General features: G+C 38.4%; 1 protein-coding gene across 3 annotated transcripts in view; it reads right to left on the reverse strand.

The window, feature by feature from the left end:
* Positions 1-18579, reverse strand: part of MARCHF1 (membrane associated ring-CH-type finger 1) — an 88128-nt gene that overhangs the window by 17481 nt on the left and 52068 nt on the right. Inside the window, exons 3-5 of one of the 3 annotated variants that reach the window (XM_059844477.1) lie at positions 17874-17953; positions 16850-17581; positions 5045-5225 (exon numbers count right to left, since the gene is read on the reverse strand). In XM_059844477.1, coding sequence (XP_059700460.1) covers positions 5045-5225; positions 16850-17581; positions 17874-17953 — 993 coding nt within the window. Of the gene's footprint in view, positions 1-5044; positions 5226-16849; positions 17582-17873; positions 18111-18579 lie in introns of those variants that run through there. The other 2 variants (XM_059844478.1, XM_059844479.1) reach the window with 2 other exon arrangements.

The following is an 18579-nucleotide window of genomic DNA, read 5'->3' on the forward strand; positions in this document are numbered from 1 at the left end:
TGTGCATACTGGTGAAGTGTCTGACCCCACATATTGCAGGCAATTATTTGAGGCTACTGATGTTTTGAGACAGTTCACTGGAAGAAAGATAACACAGGAGCAGGTTGCCTTGACGACACTATGTAGCTGCACCAGAAATCAAAGAAAAATGCAGGAGCTCCTTCTGTGTTGAGGACTGCAAAATATTCATCAAATTGGGTGAAAAGGGAACTAGTCCCACAGCAAGTCCTGTGCAATATTTGATACCACTTCTTATCACAAGCATTATTAGAAAACCACCGACAAAGGCAGGGGGTTCACACCTCACAGCACAGGGCTGCAAGAATTGAACAGCAAGCAGGATGGCAATGGCTGCCCAAAAGTTTGGGGCTTTTTCTTGTGAGGCTCTTCTAGTCACATCTGGATCTGAGAGTTTACTTTGGAAGAAGTAGTTTCTGATGGCCAGCACTTTTGATTTCAGAGCAGAATATCACAGAAATTTCACTGCAGGTTCTGTGACTTCTGGCAGTGATCACCATACTCTTTAAAAAGAAATGTAAATATAAATTACCAAGCTACCATTGAATCAAAAGTAAAGAACACCCTTAACATATTTTGCCATCAGTGAATGTTTCAGGCATGCTATGTTTTTTTATATCAGCATATAAGCAAGTACAGAATACAAGAGGGATAAACACTTAGAAGAGATACACATTCAAAATAAATAAGACCAAGTTTATTTCATGATCAGCATTTGCTCTGCTTCTGTTTAATAGAAACATATCATTCTGTACTAAAAGAGCCTTCCCAGTCCTCTATTTTTAAAAAAGCATAAATTCAGATACTCTTTCTATGAGAAAGAAAATTAACCTCAACTGCTACATAATGCTTCTGTAACCAAAAAAATTGACTTGAGCTTCCTTAATGACCAAGAACAACCACATGGTAACAAATGAGCAATATTGCTCATGCCTCACATAAATAATGATTTATTTGTAAATCATTTCAAAAATAGAACTGGGAGAGAAAATAGACATCTGTGACATCACACAACAACCTGTTGGGATGATGCAGCAAAGTAAGACACCTCATCAGATGCTGGATGTCTTAAATAGAGAGCAAAATTTAAATATGAAAAGTATTTTGAAGTATAGCAAGACACTGTTGAGAATCTCCATTTAAAGACATTTTTGTGTTTAAAGCTCCTTTTAATTTCACCCTTTAATCCATTTCATTCTCACTGTATTTTCATTCAATTCCCATTTCTACTAGTCTTCAAACACCAAATTCAAGAGATATGAAATTCAGGTGTTAATATCTAGGATTGCATCTTTTTTAAAGAAGTGTTTTTCTCAGGTTTAAGCAATTCCCTGATAGAGCTCAAAAAGGAACTCATACAAGCTTCTTACCACTTTCTAATTCCTTCTGTGATAAAGTCACCTTTTAAATTCTGCATCGTGGATTGCAGAGGCTGAGAGGCAAAGCTGCAAATGTAACTGCATTATTTATAATGACAGACAGATGTAACAGAGACCATGAGAAATAAACCAGAAACACTAAGCAATGCTTAATATTTAATCTCTATATTTATCTTGAGCTGAAGTAATTAGACCTGTCCAAATATATGAAACACTTGCAAGGTCTGTTGATCAATGCTTAAAAGGATTACCTCAATGCAAAGACTCACTAAAATGATTAAACTGAGTTTTATTTGATGTCTGGTGCTTTCAGGGATTCTCTAATTAAATAACTGTCACACATTGGCACAAACCTACTGATTTAATAGTGATTATCTTAATTTATGTTAACTTTGTATGTTCTACGTTGTCACTTATGGGTGCTAACAGATACAGCATGATATTCCAAAATGATTGTGTTATAAAACCTTAGACTTCGATAGAAAATCTGTTAGGAAACATTGAAGGTGCATGAAGGGCTGAGGCATAAATAAAGACGGTAATTCATTTTTGAATTAAATAGTTTGTTTTATATTTAAATCATGCTTTTGTTATTCTGCAAAATGCAAAACTATAGATTGCTGTAATTAAGTTTGGTAGTCTGTAATTTTTTTCCCTTCAGGAGACCAGCAGCAGGAATTTTGCAAAGACATTAAGACAAAATTCATCATAATGAAACAATGCACAGTCAGGAACCAAATTTTAGAATGTTGTATAATAAGTGATGAGAGAGATTAAAAACCAAAAAATCAGAACTGGTAAAGAGATGTCACCCTTTCACTTGTAGAATGTCATTTCAAATCCAGGTCTAATGGGCACAGAAATTGCATCATCTGGAGCTGGACAGAAACTCACCTTAGAGGAAAGAATTTCTTTTGTTTTTTTAATAAATTAGTTTCTTATGGAATTGAATAGGCACTCCTTTCTTGAAACAAAATATATGATCTTCTGTTTAGGAAGCATGGAAAAGAAATCTGTTTTCAGAATTCCTCAAGGCTTGTTAGCAAAATTAATAACTTCTTTTGAGTCAATTTTGCTGTTCCAGTTGGCATCCAACAAAGCTGACAAGAATTGTGTTGTTTTCAGATACATAATGTCCCTGCCATCATGCCAAGAGGATTTCAGAAGTTCGGAAATTTTGATTCACTGCTGACAGCCCAGACTTAGGGGACTGAAGGCTCTTGAGGTCTAGTGCAGAACAAAGCTTTAGCAAAACCCAAAACTTTCAAAGTCTGGAAATCCCAGAGCCAGTAGTGTTTTTCAGATCCTGCATCAAGGAGACAGGATTGTGGAGAGCTTTGGTGTTAGGAGCTGCCTGTCCCACAGTAAATTGGTCAGCACCCTTTGTGCCAGTCTTTTGAAAACATGGACTCCAAGGAATGCCCCAAAACTGAGATTTTGGGCTTCATAGAAGCTGCCAAGAAATTTGAGAGTGTTTCATTGGGACTTTCCACTTCTGCAAAATATCTAAGTTCTGACAAAAAAAAATCCTAAACAAAACAGTTTCAGTGATTTTCATAAAGGATGTTTGGGTGGAAATTCAGCTCTACTCATATGGCAGGTCTCATGATCACTTTTTCCTCCCTTACCTTGGCTTTGCCACAGCTGTCAAAATACTTGGTTTGCAAAACAGCTTCTCATAAACTGTTTAGTGCTTCACAAATTTATGAATGATGGTGATGATAGAGCTCACACTTAGTAAGGATCACATGTTTAATCAAATGTAAGATGTGAAGGGTGTCACAATTGAATGCTGTAAATGCCAAAGGACAACTAATTTAAACTTTGAAATCTTTGGGAGCTTTGGTTTCTGAAATGGGTGCGACTTACAAGAAAGGATTTATAGTTAGGTGCTGGGTCCATTCTACACAAACAAATATTTGTTAGCACTGCATTTGAAGGGAGGAATGTTGCCAGCACAGAGTGCCAGGCAGATAAACCACTTTGGAGTAGTGCTTGGAGCAGAAACAAAAATGTCCTGCCTGAAAGAAGAGGTGAATCTTTTCTATGTCAGAAAACTAAACCATACCTGAGAACCAATGATATGCTGAGTAAGGTGGCAATCACTCAATTAAGAAATTGCAGACTTGTAGGAATTATATTATCACTCTAAAAGGGGGAGGAGATGTGGCACTGACCACACACAAAGTGCCTACTTCTGATACCAAATTATGCACATTTTTCACTCCTTTTCTCCTTGGTTGCTATAAATTTTGTTTCCCTTTCACAAAAGATGCTATATTATTTAACAAAACCAGGGAAAGGCTTTTGTTAAAAACACCAATATCTCCATATTCTGTTGAGAAAAGTAACTGTTGTGAGAGTACTTGTTAGATGTTAGATGCTAGTACTTGTTTAGCTTTAGATGCTAAAGCAATTTGGTTTGAAAATAGAAACAAATCAACTGAAAAAACCCCCAAAGATATGCAACAGGCAGGGGTTTTTTATACAATTATCTCATCCTGTCACATTAGTTAAAATTTATCTGCAACTACCAAAACCAAAGTCAAATATATTTAAGTTTTTAGCCATCTTTTCTTCTGTTTCAATTTCTAGTGTACAGGGTCAGATCTACCTGGCACTTGAGAACTTTGTCTTTCCCTACCATAAGTTTGCTTTCCAAATTAGCCCAAATTCTCTCTTTAGAGGTGGTTTATTACCATAGACTTAATTGAAAATTCCTCTGAATGGGAAGTGTAAAGAAATTCCATTGATTCTCCCTTCTCTGAACTACTGCTACCTGTGTAAGGCCAACAAAAACAAAATGCCTTTTGCCTTTAGAACACTATTATATAGGCATATGTTAGTCCAAAGCAATAGTTGCTACATGTCTTTCATGTAGAAATTCATTTTAAATCAAAACTTGCCCAGCTCCAGATAGACTCAAACTTCAAAGATTCAACAAGACTCCAGAAGGATAAGAGCATTTTAAAATAAAAATTTGAAGAGAAATTACCCACTCCATAGAAAACAGAACCCACATATGTTTAATAAACTATTCACCTTCCCTACACTGACAATCTGTGTAGCACTTTATTGATTTATCTTAGAAAACAGATGAATGCAGATAACACACATTTGACATTCAGGATGCAAAGTCACCCTGCCGTTTAAATTCCATTAACTAATTTTAAAGCAGAAGTGATTAATTTGCCCATGAGTGTCACAGCTACAACAGATGCAGCTAAATTGACTGTGTTACTTCATAACTGCTGTCTCCACATGGGTACAAGAGGGGACAAGAAGTTATGGGCTTCATGTAAAAATTGCTGGGTGAACTGGACTGTGTTACTCCAGAGCAAAACATGAAAAGATTTCTTCCTGGCTTAAAAATACGCAGATGAACTCATAACAACATGCTGAAGATAGAAAATCTAAACCAGAAGACTATTATTTGTGCATTTATACCGCATGTGTGAAGAAAGCGAGTCTTTAGTCAAATTCTCCGCTGCTGAAAATTAACCAGGTTATATGTAAGAATAAATTCACCGTGACTAATACCAGCAGCAAACACAAAGCCGTTCTGGACAGGTGTTTCTTTAACTGAGCTGGCCATTTGCACAGCCCTGCTGGAGCCCTGAGGCTAACTAGACTCCGGAGCAGCCTACCTTGCGGAGCGGCTTGAGCTTGGTCTCCATGATGAAGTCGTACTTGCAGAGCTCGCAGCAGCGCGTGTCCGAGCTCTTGATCCACTGGTGCAGGCAGGCCTGGTGAACGAAGCGCAGCGTGCCCGTGCAGCGACACGGCGTGATCAGGGGGCTCTCCTCATCTCCCTCACAGTGACAGATCCTGGCAGGAAGGACAGCAAGAGCGAGTGAGCCAACCTGCCAACCAGCAGTGCAAAGGCACCGGCTTATTTACGCGGCTATCTCATCTTCAGGCGTGACACTCAAAGGATGCCAGGTATATGACCTTTCAGATGGAGGCCCAGGAACATACTCCGTGCTCCTTTCTGCTATTTAGCAGCTCCTTCACTTAGTTATTTCTCTTTGAACTTGCTACGTGGTCTGAAGGTGAATCAATAGAAATAACAGTTTTTCCCTTTTATGCATGGCAAAACCTTTAAGACAAATACCAGAGCAGAACAGTCCTTGGTCTGTAAGCAATGCCAATATTCCCTCAAAGGTAGAGAAATCTAGCCCAAGCTGAAAATATCCAGCATGTGAAGCACAAAAACTTCCTAGGATATGTCTTTGGAGTTACACAATTAAAAAATCAGAAAACAGTTTTGAGTACTCTGGAGTCATGCATATGGCACAGTGTGTACATACATGCACGTTTTTTAGGAGGCAGGTATTAAAAAGTTATAGTCATTTTTTTTATTCCTCACTGTCTCTTTTAGGCAGACAGCTACATTATCTGAGAAAACAAAAACTTCTCTGTAAGCAGAGCCTAAGACAGAGATTGGTCCCAGAACTGTTTTACCTTATAATGGGATACAGAGCTTTTCATTTTGTGGTTTTGCATAAAGTGATCAGTGTTCTAACATCATCATCTAAACGGCTTCTTCTGTGATACATATCCAGATGTCCCACTGATTTTCCCCTCTTCCAAACAATCTCATGATCATATCAGGAAAATATTCACCCATCAAAAACAACGTCAGGTTTATTGGCAAGTATCTCTTTGAAGGCAGAGAAAGCTTTACAGAGAGCAGAAGGCTTAACCAAACACCTGAAGACCAGGAGATTCACCTCAATGAAGAGTAATTCCCTCACATCCCCAGCCTAGAAAAACACAACAAAGCACCCAAGGTCTAATGAGTGTCTGAAGTGACAAGCTGGCATGCAAGCGGGAAAAAAAAAAAATAGAAAGAAAAAAAAAAAATCTGAAGCCTGAGAAATGCTATTTCAAAATAAAGAAGTAGCAATGGCAGCACAGATCCTGCTGTCACACAAATAAAACTTGGGCCTTAGAAACTTAGTATGGCCCAGATGCAGAAGTGTCCGAACACATCTGAGGAATAACTCATGTTTTTACAGAGAAAACTGTGACTGCACCACCTCTGGGGTAGGAGAGCTTCAGGATAAGGTTGTCTTCCTACTGGGAAGGTGGGTGACCTTTCTAGAGCAGGAGCTCCTGATGTATGTCAGGAGGCAACCTGACAAAGACATCCCAGGAAAGATTGGCTACTGCACAGCTCTGAGGCTGCCAAGCCTATAAGCAGGGGAGCAGGAAATTCCAATGTCTCTACATGAAAGAGCTACAGATCAAAACTGGCAGCTCCACTATTCTTCCACAGTGTAGCCCAGAGCCATGAGAAAATCTATCTATGATAATGGGAAATCAGAACAAAGCTGCTTTGCTGGACATAGAGAAATAGAGACCAAAAAATTCCAACAGATAAATGAAGCTCTGAATGCCTGGTCCATAAACGCCAAGTTTCAATTTCTGCAGTGGTGCTAGTACAGGATTTCATGCCCCACAGCAGTGAAGAGGAGAACAAATTACCCACAACTTCCTTCTTGCACATGTTCCTTTTCTGAGACACATTTTACAGGAACTCAATTTACAGCCTTGTCCTTACTAATCCAGCTGAGTTAGGTGCATCAGTATCTCAGTTCTTAGATGGGAATTGCCTATATGGTGATTTCTTACTGAACCTCTAGCTCAAACAGAACTATATTTTCAAAACACTGAATAGTTATTTTTCTAACAAATGCCTTCCCAACTGAGAGTTACATAAAAAACATAATTCTCTTTTTAAATTAAAGCTATCCCCCAAAGGAAGACCAGCATTCTTTGTTCATTTAAATTCAAGCCATACATAATTTATTTTACAGCCTTAGCATTTAAACTATTTAGAAATTAGACAACTAAGCTATGGACCCAATAGCTTTTTTTTCTACTACTGCTAAGATTGTTTAAAATTATTTTCAGAGCTAAAATACAAGCCTAAATTTTCACTGGGATCTTCAAATAAAGTGACACTGCAAATTTGAAATGCGTAGAAGCAATCCTTAGTAGAAATACTTCTACAGAAAAGCTCTATATGCACTATACATTCTATCTGGGCTTTCCTTGTACATAAGTCATATGCCAATTGCTCAAACTAAATAGCCTAATGGCCTCTTCTAGCTTTATAACCATGAAATATGTAAAGAGAATTAAAACAAACTTCAGTAGGAATTCAATTCCAGAGAAAATGACCAAAGACATGGCTTTCATTAGCTTCAAGGCTCTTCGGTCTCTTTGGTGCAATTTAACTCTTTGTTATGTTTAACCAGAAGAAATTAGCTTAAAAGATGATTGTGTACCTAAACTCACAGTGACAGTATGAAGAATTTCAGTGCCCAGCACCTGTGGTAAGACTGTTGGCTAAATGCTCAAACATCTTTTAAAGACTTGGAGCAGGTAACTTGCTCTGTCTTCCTCAGCCATTAGAATTAAACCTCAATTCTGTGTGTCTTTGCTCTTTGATGTGTTCATCTATAATGTACATCATAATTATCACAAATCAGAGAAAGTTAATTGTTAAAGATGGTTTTGAAAAGTTTGCTGTAGAAGAATGAAGGTAGGGATACAAAGCACAGACATACCTGAACCATGTCTGAACCAAGCTGGAGGTGGAGAACTATCATTCTAGCTTCCTGTTGTCAGTGATCACAACCGTTTGAACTTTTCATGCATCACATTATTTAGCTGGCTGAACTTGCCCTGAGAGTAAAATTTGTTTGCATACTTTAGAAATTACCTGAATGGAAAAAAATCCAAAACCACCCTCTATGATGAAGAAAAATATATATAATTTGCTAAATCTGTACTGATTTATTTACAAGTTGTAGTACAGCACTGATCATTGTTAATAGCTGCAGTTTTAGCTGCTCAGACACACCAACAGAATTTACATACTCAACTTCTTTCAACTTTTTAGTACTTCAGTAGATAAATGGCCTTTATAAGAGAGAAATATCTTTGACTTTTTTTTTTTTTTTTTTGACAGCTTAGTGCTTTAGGGATTCCTGTCTATGGAACAGAACCTTTCTTTTCCAGGGAAAAGATGAGCACAAGTGTCCAAAGGAGCTTTTGCTCTATGAATCATGTCTACACCAGAGATATATACACCATTAGATGATCTTCTGATTCAGATATACAAAATTTTGTGTGTGTATTTGCATACACCTACAAACATATCCCTACACACTGAGATCACAGAATATCTATAATTCTTTCCATAAAACTCACTGTGAATCCTTATGAAACAATACTCTGACAGTGCTGTCATCCTTATGCACAAGTTTTTGGTTTATATATCATTATTTTAATTACCCAGCACATATTTTTCTAGCACAAACTTGTTTCTATAACCTTCAGCAAACAGATGCACCAAACACAGAAAGTAATGCTAACACTGCACATACATGAGATGAAAACCAAAAAGCATAAAAATTCTTTGAAGATGTTCTTAAGCATCAGGTTCACATATATAATGCAACAAATGAAGAAAAATATATCTCAGAAAAAAACCCCCATAATTTTAAAACTGAAAACATCAGTACTTGTGAAAGATTTTTCATAATTCATTTAAAAACTGTTGCAGAGCTCTTGTATGTTCCTTACAAAACATATTGCCACCACATAAATAACAAAAGGAATTTCTTATCAGATCAAAATGATGAGATGCAGCTAAAGAAAGCACTCAGAAGTGAGGCATCTTCAGAATTTAGTGTTGTCATACTGTCTTAAATTCCATGACTATTAATTGCTTTCCTATGTTTTCCATGGTCCTGTTCATTGCAAAAGATAAAATGCAGAAAGGGAATTAAGAAACCAGTCTAAAACTTGCAGGCATTCCTAGGATCATTGGATTTTAGCTGATTTTCAGAAAATCAGCAAGAGTTATCTTGGATGCCTGACCTTCATTTGTCATCAAATTAAGAGTTTTGTCTTCTATATAGAAAAAAAATCCATTTTCCCTACAGACAAGCATAATCTCAGTTTAAAGGGTCTAAAATCAGTATGGAGCAAGGAAATCACTTGGAAAGCTTTCAGGTTTTCCCAACAGTTATTTATTCTGGCAAAATCATGGCAATTGAAACTGCAGTCTAGATGGTTAGCATCTAAGCTGCTTATTGGAGGAGATACAGGCAGATTCCAACAGATTTGTAGCTTTTTCTTCACATGCAGTTAACAGTTTTACTCTCATTAAAGAGATTAGCTGCCAGTCTCCATTCTCACTGGAAACCCAGCAGTTTCCCTAACCTGTCATCCACTAATCCACCTGACCCTTTGGAAATTAAAAACATAGGCTGATTGCTGTGCCTCTGTAGTGAAGTGGAAATCACACTTATTCTGCAGGAGTCCTGTGGGATTTAGTGCTCCACTCCTACCCTGCCAGCAAGTGCTCCTCTGGGACAGCATCCACCCAGCTGATTCCATGGATGACTACTGCCAAAAGGAAGTGATGAAGGAGAAGAATCATTCAGCATGTCCCTGCTTCAGCTGCAAGCCACATTGAGAACCTTGTCACCAGGAGCAGTGCTGGAATGAAAGTGTTTGCAGTAATTCTGCATCACCAGAACTCTTTCTCTGGATCCCATATTTGCAATTGCCCTCCCTATGTCAGTATCTGGTAAAACTGTTAAGTTTTTTTGGCCATTACATATAGACCAAGGGTTTAGCTACAGAAGCTTTTATAGACTTCCTTGAAATTACACCAGGTCAAATGTTACCCTCATTAACAAATTTAAAATGTAGGGGAATTCCTCTGAGGCTTTAAAAAATGGAAATGTATATGGAGGCCTACCAATAATGTATATGAGCATACTGATAATGATGTAAAATAAAGCTTAAGGGCTGTAAATGATGCAACTACGTCAAACCTGTATTGTTCCTTAATCTTCTGGGAGCTATGTCCATGCTAACAAGCACTACAGTGAAATTGTAACAAATCTCTTGAAAAACAAGCAGCTAGTGCTTAAACCTGGGGTGTCTACGCCAGACCCATCCTGGTGGGTGTTTCTTTGATTTGAAGCTGATTTTAGATTGGACCAGGAATACACTCTGAGACTAATTCTCAGTGTGGTCTAAACCATGGCAAAATTAAGGTTGATCAGATGTGCCTCAAAAGCAGGCTCCTTATCTGAACTAATGGAGGGCCATCACTCACCAAATTAGGAGGAGCTACAGCTTTGTGACTGTGGCATGTCTACACCAACTGAGATGCAATTTATAGGCAAACTGAACTAAATTAACATAGATGCCTAATAACCACACTGCCATATTCCTGGAGATGGAAGAACACCAGTACAAGAGAAATACTTTGGAACTTTTAAGAGATTTCCTTAATAAAAGAGAAAAATATTTTCTCCATATAAATATGCTCAAGAAAGATAATACCTCTTCCAGAAATATTTTTTTTTATGAGAAAATATTGAAAATCTTGCCCTTCACTGGAAAGCACATATGAACTCATAATGGTTATGCAAAGAAAAATTTTTACTCTGTGTGATGGGTACATCTCATTGCTGTATTTCACTGTTGCTAAAGGGAGCTTAGTCAGGAAGAAACAGCAGAGCTGAAAAATGTTGGAGCAAGTGAATCCCTGGATTTGATTTTTGGCTGTGGGGATTATTAGCTGCCAGCATGAAATCCTAGGTTATCTTAATTGGAACAAAAGGATCCAATTTCCCAGAATTGCAAAGGGATGCACAAAATTGCTGTCGCTACTGTTTGATTTTTTCTTAGGAAAACTATTCCGTCCAAAAAAGGTCATTTTCTCTTTTGCCAGTTTATAAATTCCTTACAGTACTTCTAGATAGTTAGAATCTAAAATTAAACAGCTTTATGAACAACTCACAGCAAGTAACTGTCATTAATAAAAAGAATTCACAAAAATCTGGAACTCTGCTTATGCATGGTTCATCGCTTGGAAAAAAAAAAGATTAAATTCACTGAATATGTCCACCTTGCAATAGGCTACAGAGTGCCATGTTTCTCTTGCTTTCATTTAACAGGTTTTTCTTTTTTTAAATCTCATTTCCATTCTTTCTACTTCTAAATCACAAAGCAATCTAAATGACAAATTGGTCTTTCTCTCCATTTAAACGTGGTGCGAATGAGGCACATTAATTCTCCACACCAAATGTAATCCATTTGTTTATCTCTTCCCTGTCACTCCTGCCCTTCCATTATGCCATACAGTCAGCTGTCTTTACCTGACTAGAGGAAAAACCATTTTTAAAGTGTTGCAACACACTAGTGGAATATCATACGGGCCTAGCTCATAAAGCTTTGTCTTCATTTCTGCAAAAGTGATGAGAATTTGTAAGAACCCCAAGAGCAAACAACATTAGAGAAAGCACATAAATATTTTATTTTGTCAACATTCCTTGTCTTTCTATTAATCTTTCTTTATAGGTGATAAATAGGATATCTAAAGAGTTACAAGTAATTGCTGCCTCAGATGCATGGTTAGTGCAAGATACATGTCTGACAAGATTTACTGCACTGAACAAGTTCAAAGAACTAGGGACTGAATCTCAAAACAGGATATAGATTTCCTCCCACCCACCTAGTGAAAGTCAGAGTTTAAGGAACTGAACTCCATACACAAAATATGCAAGCTTTAAGTATTCAACAATGGGACCCTTAAAACCCATTAAAAGGGTAACTTTTTAACAGGAGGCTGTGTCATTTCACTTATTTCCATTAAAAATAATAGTAAGTTCTGAAAGAACAAGCAGAAAGAAGGACTCGGTTCTCCCCCCAGAAAAGTGAGCCTAATCACAACAAAGACATACTTGCCTTACTTTGGCTCTCCTTGCATCCTTGTGAATCATGGAGAGCTTCCAAAAGAGACTGCATAACCAGATGGCTGAAGAGGTGACAGATGGGGATTTGAACCATCAGGCAGATAATAGAATTAACCAGAATTTCATACTGCTTCCAAGACTGATGAACCACCAGACCATCAAGCAGAGGAGGAGATTCCTCAAAAAGCAGGAGATCCCTCTCATAAAGTCACTTTGTAAAAAATAAAGCTCTGAACAGGAAAGCAAGCCACAGTCACAGTTCTTTTCAAGAAAGGAGTGAGGAATCAACATGCAGGACAAGATTCAGAGACTTAGCTCCTAATATCCTGAGATCACAAGGTACTCACTGACATCCCAGGGAGAAACAGGTTAAAAACCCTCCAGTGAAACACCACAGTCTGGAAGTACAGCATCTTCTATTTTATGGTGATTTTAGAAGGCTCTGGATGGTATTTCAAGTCTACATGTTCTGCATTACAGTTTCTTCCCTGGGTCCAACATCAAGCTTTCAGCATAAGTATTTAAAATGAGTGTCAAAAATCAGTGGTAGAATTTGAACCTATCTTCTGTTCTATTTGAACCTCTCTTCTGTTCAGCTTTCTGGTTTTTCTTGCTCAAGGACTTATTTCCTACCAACCACCTTCCTGTCTTCTGATCTGATGAACACTCTTCTACCTAAATATTTCAGAATGCAAGTAATTTAATATAAAATACATTTTTTGCATCTCCTACTAAACAATATTAAGAAAAGAAAACCCTGCTGAAACCCATGATTTCACAAGAGAAAACTACATATTGCCTCTTGTCAGGTGCAGTATATACTATTTCTTCCCATCCATAATTGTGCTAACACAGAAAAATGCCCATAATAGTCTTTTCCTAAGTTTTTAATGCCTTTTAATTAACACACTAGATTTTGAAAACTGTTTTTTAAAAATTATGCTTGAAATATACTCTGCAGATCTCATGAGTTCAACCTCATCATCTCCTTTACTTCTCCCCTTCCCTACTCTTGTGCCCTACTCCTCAAATGAGGGCCTGGTATTATACCTGACTGCAGAAAGAGTCATTCAGAGTTCATTCAAAAGAATCAAAATTTGACTTCCAGTAAGCCTCTTTTTTTCCATGTGAGAAACTCCACTTTACTTAAGTGCATATGTTTTTGCTGAAATGACTGAATCAGCAGTCCAAAAAGAATGTACACCAAAACCCTGACTAGTTAAACAGAAAATATCTTTCAACTATATCATCAATAATAAAAATACCACAAGATACACTCAGAATCAATACACAAAGCACTTATGATCCACTAGTGGTGATATCAACTACTCAATTTTCTTTTCTTAGCCATTTCCATGTGAAAATCCATGGGACTAACTTCTCACAATCCATTCACTTTGGCATATCCAATACACAGCTGTTCCCTCTGGGGAGATTATCCACATGCAGACCAAAGAAAGCTATTTCTGAGGCTGTGCCCCAAGCCATGGCAAATTCCTGGATAAAATATATAGGAAGAAAATCTCAGGCACAGGGCAACTTAGGAAAAGGGGTATCTAACTGTATGATTTAGAAAGCCTATCCTGTGAATCTTTAAAAAAAAATAAATCAATTTAGGTGCCAAAACAACTCAGCACAGCCAGAACTTATGTTGTATCTCAGAAGAAGAAACCTTGCCTCCTAATGGACTTCAGGAGAAAGTAGTTGTCCAGGGAAGAGATTGTAAAGGTCAGGATTGATGCCATGACATTTTTTCAGCAGTTTGGAAAGAATCAGTGACACTAGAAGGGCAAATAATTCCCTGAAGTGACCAAGAGGTTCCCCTTAGACTAGCTGAAGCACATATTGCACAATGGTACTATACTTTATCTGACTAATGTGCTTATACTGGAATTGAGTGTGCACTGTCACATTCCAGCTCATGCTGACAAATGCAGAGTGATGAAATTGTCAGCAATCCATGAGGGCATGAAGGAAAAAAGTTGCCTATCCAGAAACTAAAGACAAAATAACTGCTGCCACGAGATGTTTATCATCCCTGTTCCTCTGCTATTTCCACACACTACCATTTAGGTGAGGGCCATTCCTCTCAGCCAGTGCTGTCATATCAACCAAAAGACATGGACAGCTAGGATGAAAAACCTGAAGAAATCCCCCAGGAAAAGAAATTTTCCACATCACAGCCGACTATGCTAACCCAGTCTTAGCATAAACATGACAAAACCACCCTCTTTTTACCATTTCTCACGCAGAAAAATGGGGAGTATATGTGCACATCTACACTGACATCCAATTATTTATTTGGGTTTTGTTTCAGATTGTAGGTTGTGAATTTTAAAAAGAAAACATACCACTGATCACAAATCAATGAAGTGCATGGACATGTCCTGAGAAATAGAAACTGCAGTCTGTTCTGAATTGGTAGTAAAAACATATCTTCCTTTTTCTTCAGCTGTCTACAAACTGATTAAGTAAGACAACTTATCAGCTATAAAAAATTAACAGGCCTTGTTTTTCCTAGATGTGTTACAGTCATTATGATACATCTGATGATGACAACAACAACAAAAAAATAGTATTATCCCTGACATAGAAAAATGCATTTCTGACTGCCTTGAGAAATTTTGCAGAACAGGTCTCATCATCAACCATATTAAATTTAATGCTGGTTGTTCAAAGAACATCTCCACTGATACTGAGCCTAAGGGCACAACCTATCACAATTTTTCACTTTCCTCAGCTAAATAAGAGCCTGGCTGGAAAGACTGCATGCACATCCAAAAGATCCATCCTGGAACCGAGCTCCAAGTCTTGCAAAAAGTACCTGAAAAATTATAATAAAATTCAGTGGGTTGAGAAGAAAAATTAAAGATTGGGATTCACTTTTCATCTGAAAGGAAATTCTAAGTTTGGTGACTTGGGCAACAACTAGGACTAATCTATGTAATGCATTTACAGAACTGTATTTATATATATACACATATACACACACATACTATATATATATATGTACCCACACAAACCTGTATTTATTTATTTATTTGTGTGATTTTTACTACAGTGTAATGAAGCCCATATGAAGACCCATGCTGAAGTGGTTTTTTTCAGGTTTTGGGTAGCTCATCCTCTCAACAATTAATCAAATGTTATGTATGCACTGCGTGTACTACACTGGCTCTTCAATCTGAGTAGTTCAGAAATAGAAGACAACACTGAAGCTGTGGTAGTTACCTGTGTGCACCTCTGCATCATGCCCTGTAGATAAATTTCAATCACATGGTTTACCAATGTTGCTGTTTCTTTGCATTTCCACAAGGCAGAGAGAACCCAAGCCTGGTACTAATACATAAACTCATGCACAAACACAGCTGGACTTTGAAGAACTTTAAATTATTAAGACAGACAATGGACAGACAGTGGAAATGTGTGGTTTTGCTTGGTAAGTATAAAAAGGAGTGCATAGCCCTAGCTGTGTTAGTAATGGCTTATATCTTCTGCTGCAAAAAAACCACAAAATACCTGCATATTACCTTTTTTCTTTTTAGAAATAAGATCCTTGCAGTGTTTCACTAAGTTAAAGCATGGTGTGAGGCTGCATGATGAGGCATCATGAACTTCCTCATCCTCTGTTTACATTTTCACGCAAATTCTTCCCAGCAAAGAAAAGTGAGAAGTTTTGGGTTACCATATGAAGAAACTAAGCCTGATTGTCACTTTGTAGATGATGAGAGCCAATGCTGGCTCACAGGTTTGGTGAGGGAGAAAAAAAGGAAATACTTGTTTCAGTTCTGTCAGACTTACGGGATGGTGCATTTTCATTTACCACTGAACTAAGTAACTCAAGTGTTCCCAGCTGTGTACTCCAAATTTGGATGTTAGCCCAGAAGTGGCTAGCTTCATCTCGTTTCCAGGGTAAAATGCTCACCTTCTGGTTGCATGCTTCACACCAGGGCATCAGATTGTTAGAGGCCTGAACTTCTGAACTAAAGAGAACTCTTGGTGTTGCTTTTTCTTTCCCAAAACTTATTTTACGGCTTATTCTGCCCAACCACCCTTTTGTACCATTCCAGTCCTTGAGAGGGGTGACTGAACTAACAGCCCATACACATTCGCAGTGTGGAGGGGTTTGCCAGTGCAAAATCACAGACAAATTATGCCCCACCAGAGACAATGCTCTCCAGGCACCATCCACTGGCTTCCTGAGATAATGGCAACTCTAAGGCCATAAATTTATTTCATATAAGTCATTGAAAGATTACATAGGGGGACCAAAGCTGGATTAGAACTGATCACTTAAGGAGGAAAAGCTCCATATCCCATTGTTTTGAGCTATCTGGCATCCTGCTCCATTCTCCTGCCTCTGGCTGGAGATTTAAAAAAAAAAAAATACTCAGCCAGAGGACAGAGTGGGTCCAATCTTCATGGAGCAAAGACAAACATTTGATTCCTTTGTAAGACTACTCTTTTTTAAATAAGGGAAGTATCTCTTCACATTGAGATATGCTAACTTCTCTGTAGCAAAGGTTCTTTGTTATTTCCTGTGGCCTGCCTAGCCTAGTTCATTACTGAGAAATAGTGACAGAAAGCAGTCAAGGGAGAAAGCAGTGGCAGGGACAAACTCCTCTTAAGAATGCTAAATCCTTCTTATTAGGGACTGACCTGCATACTTCTAAATCATCAGACCAGTCATCATAGAGCACTGGAGGCTTCTGAGCAGCATGAGGCACAGGGGGCCCTGCCCCAGCAGGTGCTCCATGATCTGGGGCTGCCGGAGCATCGCTGCCAGAGCCTGCCTCTGCAAAGGACTCCTTGGTGCGTCTAAGGAAAGGTGCAGGCTGCTGGTCTCGCTGGTGGCTTTTCCCTTTGCTTTTCCCACATTTTCTTGAGGAAATCCTCGCTTCCTGAGATGACGCTGAAGACTGTGATTCCTTAAGCCTCGGAATCCTTCGGCGGTGATTTAAAGTAGGATTCTCAGGGTCAGACACCTCTTGTTTCTGTTTCCCCATTGTCCCCAAGGTGACAAGTTCAACAGCATTATTGTTTGAGGACCCATCCTGGTTGCTGCATGATCTATTGTTTCTTCTCCCTCTCCTGGCCACCCTGGCCTTTTCTCTTGCTCTCCTCCTAGCCTGAGCCCACTGACTCTCATCCGAAGATGATGATGAATCAGATGCGTTCCAGCTGGATCTCGGAGGCTCAGGATGCAATTTACAGTTTCTCCCCTTGCCTTGCTTTTCTGTGTGCTCACCATTGTCTCCAGTCTCTCTTTTCCGCCTAAACCTTCGTTTTATGAGTTTCTTACCACCAGGCTCCCTATTAGAAGGGGCCAGCACCATGACAGAGGTTGCATGTTCAAGCTCATCTTCTGACAAATCATGCAAGGTAGTAGATCTAGACAAAGCAGTAAGCAAAGGAAAGGGATGGAAATGGTAAGGGTGGGTGGAAAGAGAAATCACACACACAAAACAAACAAAGAAAAAAAAAGGATGAGAATGAGAACATGAATTGTAATAGAAAAACATGAGCCTAAAACACAAAAACAAAACTAAAACAGAGATCAAAAGAAAACTGAAGTCTATGTCAATTACGAATAAAGTTAAGCAGAAGCAAGAGCCACATGATATTTAATAAAAGCAACTAACAAGTATCAGCCAGATGAGAGCATATTTTTCTCAGCACATACCTACAAATGTCCTGAGTGGAGGGGCAGACAGACAACCGAGATTGACTCCTGTGAGCTGTTCCTGTTGTAGGACTGCTTGCCTGTTGAAATAAGTTAGACAGTTTGGAATCTTTGTCCATGAAATACATTGCAGATATTTTACTGCTTTGCCACATGATCACAAAATTAAAATAACTGTTTCTGCTGTTCATAGCGCGCTGTTGAACACATAGAAGCTGGCAAAATACAGGAAGCTTGAACAAAAGTGAAACCAATTTGTGGAACTAAGTACAACTGCAGTGTTTGAGCTCTCATTCGCTCATGACTACTTTTTGTCACTGTTTGAGGAAGCAGCTTTCAGCATTCAAATTTTCATTTGGCTCTACTGTAAATGTCTGAAGGGAAAAGGTCTGGTTTTCTTTTGTGCAGTCAACCAACCGTGATGATGCCTTTCCAAATCATGTGAAGTGCATCTGCGATACACTGAGTGATGAAGAACCCAAAGCTTACTTAGGTTGAGTGGACTGATGAAACAGCAGGAAGATTACAGTGTGTTTTAAAAGGTTTTCAAGGCAATCAGATCTTCTATTAGAGCTGAAAATGTTAAACTGAGATGAGCCAGAAAAATTCAAAGTGCAGGCTGCATCTCTACAGAGCTGATCACATTCTCAAACAGCAGAAGAGATATAAAACATGTTTAGTATGTGACATTTTGCTCATAAGGTTG

Source organism: Haemorhous mexicanus, chromosome 4 (assembly GCF_027477595.1).
Source record: "Haemorhous mexicanus isolate bHaeMex1 chromosome 4, bHaeMex1.pri, whole genome shotgun sequence".
In the NCBI taxonomy this organism is placed as follows: domain Eukaryota; kingdom Metazoa; phylum Chordata; class Aves; order Passeriformes; family Fringillidae; genus Haemorhous; species Haemorhous mexicanus.